The 10,993-nt window shown below is 44.5% G+C and overlaps 1 protein-coding gene and 1 long non-coding RNA gene across 4 annotated transcripts in view; one reads left to right on the forward strand and one right to left on the reverse strand.

Annotated features, from left to right (window-relative positions):
• The window catches only part of LOC307218812 (putative oxidoreductase ZK1290.5), a 71,821-nt gene extending 63,892 nt beyond the window's left edge, over nt 1-7,929 (forward strand). For all 3 annotated transcript variants that reach the window (XM_079981697.1, XM_079981699.1, XM_079981698.1), the window contains one exon: nt 7,641-7,929. Coding sequence is in view for 2 of the 3 variants with exons in the window: in XM_079981699.1 (XP_079837825.1) it covers nt 7,641-7,742 (102 nt within the window). In the remaining variant the exon portion in view is untranslated. The remainder of the gene's footprint in view (nt 1-7,640) is intronic.
• Nucleotides 793-7,614, reverse strand: LOC307218958. Its single transcript, XR_013840190.1, has 2 exons — nt 5,622-7,614; nt 793-5,216 (listed from the first exon to the last, which is right to left on the reverse strand). It is a non-coding gene; the product is annotated as an uncharacterized lncRNA (long non-coding RNA).
• Nucleotides 7,930-10,993: the final 3,064 nt, after the last annotated feature.

The following is a 10,993-nucleotide window of genomic DNA, read 5'->3' on the forward strand; positions in this document are numbered from 1 at the left end:
ATAGCATCTATTACTTTGTTTCAGCATAGACTTATTATACTTCTACGGACTTTCAAAGATTGACAGAGGTGTGCTCAATTGATTTCAAATATATTAGAGAATTTACAAGTTCACACATTTTGTTTTTGTTACTAAATCATGTCTATTATGCAATAAGAATTACAGTGCTATCTAGTATACTGGTCTGCGTGTTGCTTGTATTGTTTGTTGGGGCGAAAGAACACGCTTTTATCAGCATATCTCAAGGCCTGGCTTTTATAATAGTATTATTTATAAATGACATTTACACCCCACCTACCCTCCCTGCAAGCTAAAGGTGGTGTGCAAGGTTCTCCCTCTCTTCTGCTTTATCCTCAAAACAACACTGTCAGGCATATTAGACTGAGAGACAGTGATGGGCGCAAGGTCAGTCCGCAAACTTAGCCATTTCAGTTCGCCACCTGGCAAATAAAATAATATTGACACAACCTCACAGGGCAGGTGTTGGCTAAAGTTGCCAACTCTCCCCCCCCCCCACTCTGCCACACTGGACCCATTCTTGGGCTAGACACACACAAATCAGGTTAAATCTTTTCCAGGTATGCTCAATGTACTGAAACGTTTGACCTGCTGAACTTCTGCTGTTAAATGTACGGGAGCAGAAAGAAAAGGAAAAGGAAAGAGAAGTTGGCAACCTTAGAACTCCAGGTGAAACTCGGAAAATTAGAATATCGTGGAAAAGTTCATTTATTTCAGTAATTCAACTTAAAAGGTGAAACTAATATATGAGATAGTCTCATGACATGCAAAGCGAGATATGTCAAGCCTTTATTTGTTATAATTGTGATGATCATGGCGTACAGCTGATGAAAACCCCAAATTAACAATCTCAGAAAATTAGAATATTAAATGAAATCAGCAAAACAAGGATTGCAAATAGAGCAATATTGAACCTCTGAGAAGTAGAAGCATGCATATGTACTCAGTACTTGGTTTGGGCCCCTTTTGCATCAATTACTGCCTCAGTGCAGCGTGGCATGGATGCTATCAGCCTGTGGCACTGCTGAGGTGTTATGGAAGACCAGGATGCTTCAATAGCAGCCTTCAGCTCTTTTGCATTGCTCGGTCTCATGTCTCTCATCTTTCTCTTGGCAATACCCCATAGATTCTCTATGGGGTTCAGGTCAGGTGAGTTTGCTGGCCAATCAAGCACAGTAGTCCCATGGGCATTAAACCAGGTTTTGGTACTTTTGGCAGTGTGGGCAGGTGCCAAAGTTCTGCTGGAAAATGAAGTCAGCATCCCCATAAAGCTCATCTGCGGAAGGAAGCATGAAGTGCTCCAAAATCTCCTGGTAGACGGCTGCATTGACCCTGGACTTAATGAAGCACAGTGGACCAACACCAGCTGATGACATGGCTACCCAAATCAACACAGACTGTGGAAACTTCACACTGGACTTCAGGCATCTGGCATTGTGTGCCTCCCTATTCTTCCTCCAGACTCTGGGTCCTTGGTTTCCAAATGAGATGCAAAAGCTGCTCTCATCAGAAAAGAGATTTGGGGATCCATGTCATCAGCTGTTCCTAGCCTGCTGAAATGTTCACAAGAGCGTGATTGTGCATGCCTACTTATGTTAGTCATTTGTGGCTTAGCAATGGTCTGTTGTGGGAGAGCATAGCCAGCTCTTTCCCAACTTAGAGAACACCCCTGTGTGATTTACCTGCAAACAGTTGATCACGCTACCAGGCTAATGGATCTTAGTAAGCTGGGCCTGTAAAAATGATGATCATAAATAAGACTAATAAATAGCAGCAGCAATAAAGCAGCTTGACTATTAATTGATTGATTTATCTATGTCTGGAGTGACCTGAAAGTGGTGTTTTAAAAAGAAAGAGGAAGAAAGAGCAGCTCAGTTATGTTAGGAGTGTCAGATGGTGCTGCTGTTCAAATTTCAATACCACTCGTGCATGTCCTTTTTTGTATTAGAAACAGAAACATTTGACCAAAAGAAATTGTTTCGAAAGACAATTCGGAGTGTGTGAAGCACAAATGGAGCCCCACCTCGTGTTTCCTCTTAATACAATACCCAAGAGTGTATCCCTCAGTGCCAGAGATAATTAAGAAATGCACCGTACCCATTTAAAACAAATACAACAGTCCTAATTTCCTTCTTTGGGCACTTAGTAACTTTCCTCTGTTACTTCCCCATGCATCTGTCAACTGTTTGCTGATTTTCATCATGAAGCAGATTAATACTATAATTCTGTGCATGCCTACTTGCAAACAAGTCCCATTGGACTAAGCTAGAGTGTTACAGCCTAGAAATGTTAATATCAGTAAAACAAATGGGGCTGACCTTTGAGTCTTAAGTTCATAGGATGGGACCCCAAAGTTGTTTTCACAAACACAAGTGGTGCTATTGAAGTTTCCCACTTCAATAGAATTAAAGAAGTGCTTTTGACAGGAACATACATTTCAATTTAAAAATGGCTTTTGTAGTTGTTATTTATTCTGTGGTCAATATTCAAGAGTGATGCACTTTAAACAGTATTTTTAAATCTTCTTTTAATGTTCCAAAAAGGCAGAGGGATGGGAAGGCTTCTCATTGTGCATTTGGGTCTTGCCCAGGGGATAGAAATGTACATTTCCCCACAGGTTTCTATTATCCCATTGTGCATCCTTCCTCGGGGGATGCATTTATGTATCTCCTTTGAGTCAAGATCTAGAAACACGCAAATCACTCATGCTTCTTTCACTCTTTATCTGAAACATCCTGGACAGAACATATTTGGGGATGTTTGGTGTAATATAGGTGCTGTTCTGCACCTGTTATATATTTGCCTGGCCCTTCCTCCAAAGGAGACCAGGGCGGCGTGCATACAATAAAGCCTTACAACAGAATAAACTACTACAAACGCTATTGCAAAAACTGCAGTAAAACAACAGAACCTCTCAGCTAGCAGAAATGATAAAGACATCAGTCCCAATCGTCCTTTTCCAAACAGGCTTGGACAGTCAAGTGTGTGGTTCAACTGGTGGAGGGCAGGGAGGGAGAAAACCAATGAGGCCGACAGACATAGCTCAATGGGGAGGGATTTCCATAACTGAGGGGTCGCCACAGAGAAGACCCTAGCCAATCAGGCAGGATCACAAGCAGAGCCTTCCTTGCAGATTTTAAAGGCAGAGTTGGCTGGTCTTCCCATCTTCTCTGACCACTTGCTATGCTGGCTGGGGCTGATGGGAGTTGGAGTCCAACCCACCATGTGGTTGGGTTCTGGGCTGTCACTGTCTGTGATGGCAGAATTAGACACATTTTTTGAAAGAAGGAAGGGTGGGAGACAGTTGCTGCCACTAACTCTGGATTTCAGGGGACCATTTTTGCTATGCACTCTTATTGCAAGTTCAAGTCAGAAATTTCCCCATGAGAACTTTCAGCTCAGATTTATTTTTCCCCACCGAATGCAAGTTATTGTGGGGCACCCCCTGAATAAATAAATTACTTTTGGGAGCCAGCCTAGCATGACTTTATGATACTAAGTTTGGCACTCTAGATAGCTTGGGTTTTGCTCATCTGGAAACTGTAGGCAGTCCGCTGCACTCAATCACAACTTTTACTTAGGACAGGAGTGAAATTAAGTGTTATTTCTGCAGATAAGCAAAAATCAGCTTTCAGGGGAAATCCCACTTAGTTTGGGTCCTCACACCTGGGCAGAAGTCCCAATAATCTGAACACTTTTAAGCCACAACATAGCATCTTTTGCTAGACCGCTCTGATGATCAGTGGGGGAATGGAAATGGCTGTGAAATAATAAAGAAAAGAGGAAAGATCAACAACGAAAAAAGTCAAAAGGGAAGGGTGAGGCTGATGGCTGCCCAGCTACAGAGTTTCCTGTCTGATTTTTCTGAGGGTAGACTGTTTAATCTCCACTTTTTGTTCAGTCTTTTTTTCTTCTTCACTGCAGCTTGCTTATTATATGACTGAAAAGCAGCTCAGACCCTCCAGTTGAGAAATGCCAATGGTGGTTGTAAAATGCACACATAAGGCATTTCTGACCAAGCTGTACATTTGATTGCAGAGAACTGAAGCTGCTACGGCTCCTTTCCTTGCCCACAACTTAAGCTAGAAGATAATTATGTCACCGCTCTATAGGCAGTAAGCAGGCTGCAGAAATTATAAGTTCAGAAGCCTCAGAGTCAAAATATATGTACTATGGGCCTGATATACTGTAGTAAACACCAGCCTGTTTCCCTTTAAAGTGGTACAACAGGGTGACGTGAGCTCTGCCTTTTCAAAGCTCTGCTCTTGGATGAAAGTTCCCTTGTTGAAGTAAACAAGGCTTGCGAGTTGTCAGATCTCTTCTGTATGTTTGATATTGGTGGAGTAAAAGATGCTTCTTTTAAATGCCCCGCGGGAGTTAAACAGTTTACTCTTTATGACTCCAACAAAGACTTCCAATTTGGGAAGCCAATGTCTGATTACTGAGCACACTTCTCAGGCTTCTATGAAATTCTGCACCTGTGTGAGAGAATGAATTTGCTGGCATAACTTTGCCATGAGATCCTGTTAAATTTCCCTTGAAAGCTTGCTTTAGCCGTCTCTATATGACTGCAGTTTCTCTACTTTCTTCACCACATAATACCCAAAGTTGGCATTCAGCATACATCAAAGTATACAACATACCACTCCCATTGTTCCCAATCTGTTTCCTACTTCCCAAAGTTCCAGTAACCTCTCAGTGGAAAATATATAAAGGATGATATTCATGGCATTTGTTCTGTCAGCACAAGCACTTCTGATTTCACCCAGAAAACTAATCCGTTTTAGTTCTCCTCCCCCTGCTCCAGACAAAAGAAAAGCACAGGCATCTTTAAAGGAGCCTATCATGAAAGCTCGCAGACCTGCTTGTCTGCAGTTTGGCAGGTTTCTCTCACAGCTGCAATTTTCAGACCAATTGCCCACAAAACACATTGGGAGATTAAGTGATTTTTATTTTACCTACTCCAAACCTGTGACTGCTGCCCTTGCAGGAAAACTACTGCAGCTATCCTCCTGAGATTTTACAGGATTCGTACCTCCAAAAGGGTGATCTTGTCTACAAATTTTATCCAGTTCTACCCCAAAATAAAGTTTTAAGATGTTTCCTTAATAAAAAATAAAACTTTAAAGGTTTCCAGCAGAAAGGACTTTGGAGCTATTTGTAGTTTAACAGGCTTTATCTACTCTGGAGAAGCTAATCTATTTCATCCACAAATTTTCATCCTGCAAATTTCATCCACTTCTGTGGTAAAGGTAAAGGTAAAGGTACCCCTGCCCATACGGGCCAGTCTTGACAGACTCTGGGGTTGTGTGCCCATCTCACTTAAGAGGCCAGGGGCCAGCGCTGTCCGGAGACACTTCCGGGTCACGTGGCCAGCGTGACGAAGCTGCTCTGGCCAGAGCCAGAGCCAGAGCCGCACACGGAAACGCCGTTTACCTTCCCGCTGGTAAGCGGTCCCTATTTATCTACTTGCACCCGGAGGTGCTTTCGAACTGCTAGGTTGGCAGGCGCTGGGACCGAGCAGCGGGAGCGCACCCCGCCGTAGGGATTCGAACCGCCGACCTTTCGATCGGCAAGCCCTAGGCGCTGAGGCTTTAACCCACAGCGCCACCTGCGTCCCACACTTCTGTGGTACATTATATAATATAAATCACAAGATGCTGTGTGTTCTGTTTCTCTTGAGGTAGGGCACGTTGATTCTATGATCAAAAAGGCGGCTCAGTCACAAAGGGCTTGGGAGATATCAAAGAAGCTCACATTTGGACAATAATGCAATTCTAAGTTGAGGGAATTCTACTATAAACTTCGCCCCTATTTTCATTCTACAGCTGAAGGATCATTTTATTTGCTTCTGCCGTGCATCCTTTTCCCATGATGGAGCAACTCTTCGGGATTTTTCTTTTACTATTTCCCGGATGTTGCTTTACAAAGTCAATAGTTTCTTAGCTTATTCAGGTTATTTTTCAGTTGATTCATCTGAATATTTGCAGGGGGTTGGACTCGATGACCCTTGTGGTCCCTTCCAACTCTACAATTCTATGATTTTGTTTGTGAAGCCCTGCTTTCCATCCTTTGGATCAGTGACCACTTCTATCCAACTGGAGACAAATTTCATCCATGCATGCCTGAATCCTTCTTTCTAAGGATTGATATTTGTATTGCTATCTAAGCATATTCCTCTGGCACCAGCTACTATGTTAGCTTTGGGGGTGTGGGTGCTGCCAAAAGCTGCTAACACATGAATTGAGTTCTAGTCAGCTATTTGGGTGGAATTGCATATGCTTAAGAAGTTCCGTGAGAAAAAACTTAGCTCCTTTGCAGTGTCCAGGGTTGACTGTGATGCAAACTTAAGGGAACAGTTTGTGCACTGATCAGTCTGAGGTCGACACACACTGCATTGTTCCTGCTTCTGGAGAGAGAATTCCTCAGGTTCTCACTCCCAGTGAATGAAAGCATAATGAGACTTTTGAAGAGGCACAAGTGTAGGAGAACACTTATGAATTCACCCAGGCACCTTAGGAGCACAGTTACATCCCTCCCTGGGCATCTGTTGGGTTTAGAGAAGGTAATAACTCCACCTGACAGTATTCCTTTGCAAAAGGAAAGCATCAACTTGTGCTGGTCTAAGTAAAAAAAAAAAAAAGAGGGGGGATTGAGAATAGTTTCAAATTTGTTTCCAAATAATAACCTTTGCAATATGAAGCATGATTAAGCTCTGACAGTGCCTATGCTAAAATGAAATGGACTTTTAAAGTTAGTAGTATGTATGTATATATATATGTGTGTGTGTATCTATATATGTATCTATCTATGTTGGGTCATTTGGCCTATAGGCATTCAAGGTTACTACAAACAAGCTGAATACAGACTATTGTTTTTAAGTGAATTGGAAGTGATTTGAGAAGTGTTTTGCTAATCCCATGTCATTTCCATACAGTTATTCCAGCCAACTTTTTTCTCTCTTGGTCAGATTTGTTTTGCTGGTTTTTGAAACCATGCAGATCCTGTTAGCCTAAGTAGCAGTAGATTGTATAAAACAGGACTTCTTTTCTTCTTCTTCTTCTTCTTTGGCGATCACTTGTAGCCAAGTAAGATCGTCTTCCATGAACACGGCCTTAACAGAGAGTCCATAAGTGACTGTAGAGGCAAATTCTGGATCCACACATCCTTCCACAGTGGGGACATGCAGTATTTAAATGTGTTTATTCTACATTTTTTAAGATTTGCCTTGAGCGTGTCTATAAACCTCTTTTGTTGACCACCAACATTACATTTTCCATTCTTAAGTTGGGAATAGAGTAGTTGCTTTGGAAAACGATCATTAGGCATCCGCACAACATGACCAGTCCAACGAAGTTGATGTTGAAGAATCATTGCTTCGACACCGGTGATCTTTGCTTCTTCCAGTACACTGGCATTAGTTTGCCTGTCTTCCCAAGTGATGCCGAAATCCAGCATTCCCTGAGCTCTGCGAGTGCAGCATTCTTCCAATTGAAGTGCAGAGTGTTTGAGGACCGGGCCATTTGCAGGGAAACCAAAACCAGGACTAAGGTTGAGTTTGCTATGGTTGCATTAGCAGTATACCAAGAGTATTATAACATTTGACATCTTTTTCTTTTCAGGTCTTTGACTTTAGTCTGAAAAAAGAAGATATGGAATTTTTAAACTCCATGAATATTGACAGAAAACTGATTCACCTTACCTACCCATTATGGAAAGGATAATCTTAAAACATTGCAATGGCTCAAACCATGAAGATATCAGAACTACACAGATCCGTCTTGCTATAAATTTATTTTAGACAGCCCAATATTCCCATCTTCCTACCTCATTAAAATACCTTTCGGGAAATCATGAGTCATTCTTCATCCCAACTAAATCGAAATAAAGTGATATTATAGAAGACAGCAACAGCCTTGTGATTCTTGCCACGTGCGAGGCAAACGGGATTTGCCATTGGATGCTAGTGGAAATGAGCTGGTCTGGTTAATTTAATGAAATGCCCACATACAGTTTTGCATGAAAGCCACTAAATCAGTTTAGAACCAGATGCTCCTATTAGATCATCACAGTCTAGTTTTACTGGCAACAAAGATCTTTAAACAAGTAGTAGCCCTTGCTTCATGAAAGCTCTTTTAATTCAAACTTCTTGTAAGCAACAGATCCTTCACTTAGTTAAGGTGCAGACAAGGAGGCAGCATGTAGATAAGCCTCACTCTGCCTGCAGTGCTATAGACCAGTGGTTCCCAAAGGGGCGGGGGTGGGGTTACTGGAAGAGTAAAGGTAAAGGTAAAGGTACCCCTGCCCATACGGGCCAGTCTTGACAGACTCTGGGGTTGTGCGCCCATCTCACTTAAGAGGCCAGGGGCCAGCGCTGTCCGGAGACACTTCCGGGTCACGTGGCCAGCGTGACATCGCTGCTCTGGCGAGCCAGAGCCGCACACGGAAACGCCGTTTACCTTCCCGCTGGTAAGCGGTCCCTATTTATCTACTTGCACCCAGAGGTGCTTTCGAACTGCTAGGTTGGCAGGCGCTGGGACCGAGCAGCGGGAGCGCACCCCGCCGCAGGGATTCGAACCACCGACCTTTCGATCGGCAAGTCCTAGGCGCTGAGGCTTTAACCCACAGCGCCACCTGCGTCCCGTACTGGAAGAGTACATATCTTAAAAAGGTAAAGGGACCCCTGACCATTAGGTCCAGTTGTGACTGACTCTGGGGTTGCGGCGCTCATCTCGCTTTATTGGCCGAGGGAGCCGGCGTACAGCTTCCGGGTCATGTGGCCAGCATGACTAAGCCGCTTCTGGCGAACCAGAGCAGCACACAGAAACACTGTTTACCTTCCCACCGGAGCGGTACCTATTTATCTACTTGCACTTTGACGTTCTTTCGAACTGCTAGGTTGGCAGGAGCAGGGACCAAGCAATGGGAGCTCACTCCGTCGCGAGGATTCGAACCACCGACCTTGTACATGTCTTAACTTATTACTTTTCTATTATGGTTTGAACAGAGGTATCTTACCCCAAGTGAATAACCTTCACTGAAGTCACGTTTTCTCAGGACATCCTAGGAACTAGAGGTTCTGCTTGGTTCTGCTTCCTTTAGTGCAGTCATGCTCTCTATGGTTGACTGGTGATGGACATATGCTCTTTATATATTAACCCATCCTCTGGTTCTTTCTTCAGAACAGAGGTGGAGCTAGCTGCTTCGGCCCTTGGAGTGGCGCACAAGCTGTGCACCCGGGGGTGGGGCGAGTGTCTCAGGGGGCGGGGCAAGCATCCCAGGGGGTGCCGCCCACAGCGAGCGTCCAAGGAGGGCACCACGGTGAGCGTCCCAAGGAGCTAGCTGCCCATAGGGGGTGGAGCGAGCCACCCATGGCGGGCTGCTTCCTGGGCATGGAGGAGGGAGCCGCTAAGCTTTGCCAGCAACCTTCCTCCCTTCCCTCTGCCTTTTGACAGCTCGGGGGAGGCTCTCCCCCCCCCCAGGAAGCAGCCCAGGAGTGGGGGGCAACGGTGTGCTGCCCACCCATGACTCCCAAGCCTCCCCCGAGCTGTCAAATGAAGGGGGAAGGGGGAAAGGCCGCCGGCAAGGCGGCACAGCTCCGCCCCTTCCTCCAGCGGTTTGGGGTAGGCTTGGGAGTTGCGGGCGGGGGGCACACTGAATGTCACTCCCCTCAGGGATGCCACCAGGGAGGGACCACCCCCACCGTCCCCCCTTCCTCCGCCCCTGCTTCAGAATGCAGAAGTTAAGTATGTTAAGGCAGAATCTCAAATGTTATATTTAAGGAGCTATTCGTGTGAACAGCAGTGAGAAAATCCTATACACACATGGGAGTATGCCCCATTAAACTCTCCAGGGCTTGCTTCTGAGTAGACGTGTACAGGGTTGTGCCCATTTGTCATCCAATTACTCCTGCAGGACTATCTTGTGCTGTTTTGTTTGCCTTTGTTCACAAGAACTGATGCCTTTTCTGCCATGGCGTCAGAAGGCTTCCAATCCTGACATTATCTAAAAATGAAACCTTTATATCCTATTACCACACATTCTGAGTCACTCCATTCCTTCGATTGTGTAATGTTACTCTGACATACCAAATCCCTCCGAGTAGGATACATAAGAACAAGTTTCACAAAGAAAGGAACATATTGTTTGTTTTCAGCCTCCGTTAGCTCACTTCCTTTCAGTTGTCTCAATAAATTAGCAAAATATGTCCGGGCTGTAGCCGTGAGGCGTTTGCAAAGGGGTTTCCTTACATGATTCTCCATGCTTTCTCTCTGACAGTTGCAATTTAACGGTTCTCTTGTTATGTCCGACGTCTATCACCTCAAAACATGAGCGTGTTAGGGTTCCACGGCTGATGGAATTGACAGAGCAGTTTTATCTGAGTCATTCAGAAAGAGGCGTGCGGCAATTGAAACGGATGGTTTGCAAAACACACACGCAAGTAAGTGCACAAGTGAGGTGTTCTGTTCTGCTCCCTGATAATTTGTAATTGCTGAGAAAAATGTCCATGATAGAGCTCCATTTAACAGGACAGGAATTTTTCCCCGTGTGATTATTAGTATCCTGTGGTTATGGATCATATTCACCATTTACGGCAAGCCAAGCTGGAACGTTTCCTTTCTCAGGTCTTAGAAACCAGCGGCAGAGAAGCTTCTTCAGCCCAAAGGTTGCATTCCCCCATGGCTAGCCTCCTAAGGGCCACATAGTTCTTGGAATCAGTGGGTGAGACCAGAGGCAAATTGTACTGTACAATTTGGACTACACAACAAAAACTAGAGGGTTATAAACACGCATTCACACATGCACACCTCTCTGTCCTCCGAGAGGCATTCACACAGTTCTAGGACACATTCCAGTGATTGCCAATGCCCTTGAGACTGATGAGGAGCACGTCCCCAGGCCTGAAGTCCTCAAGCTTGTTAGCTGATGTTTCTTCAATAATTACTCATAGTGATTTTTGGCCAGTCATTGATCA

This window comes from Podarcis cretensis, assembly GCF_951804945.1.
Source record: "Podarcis cretensis genome assembly, chromosome: 6".
NCBI classification, from domain to species: Eukaryota; Metazoa; Chordata; class Lepidosauria; order Squamata; family Lacertidae; genus Podarcis; species Podarcis cretensis.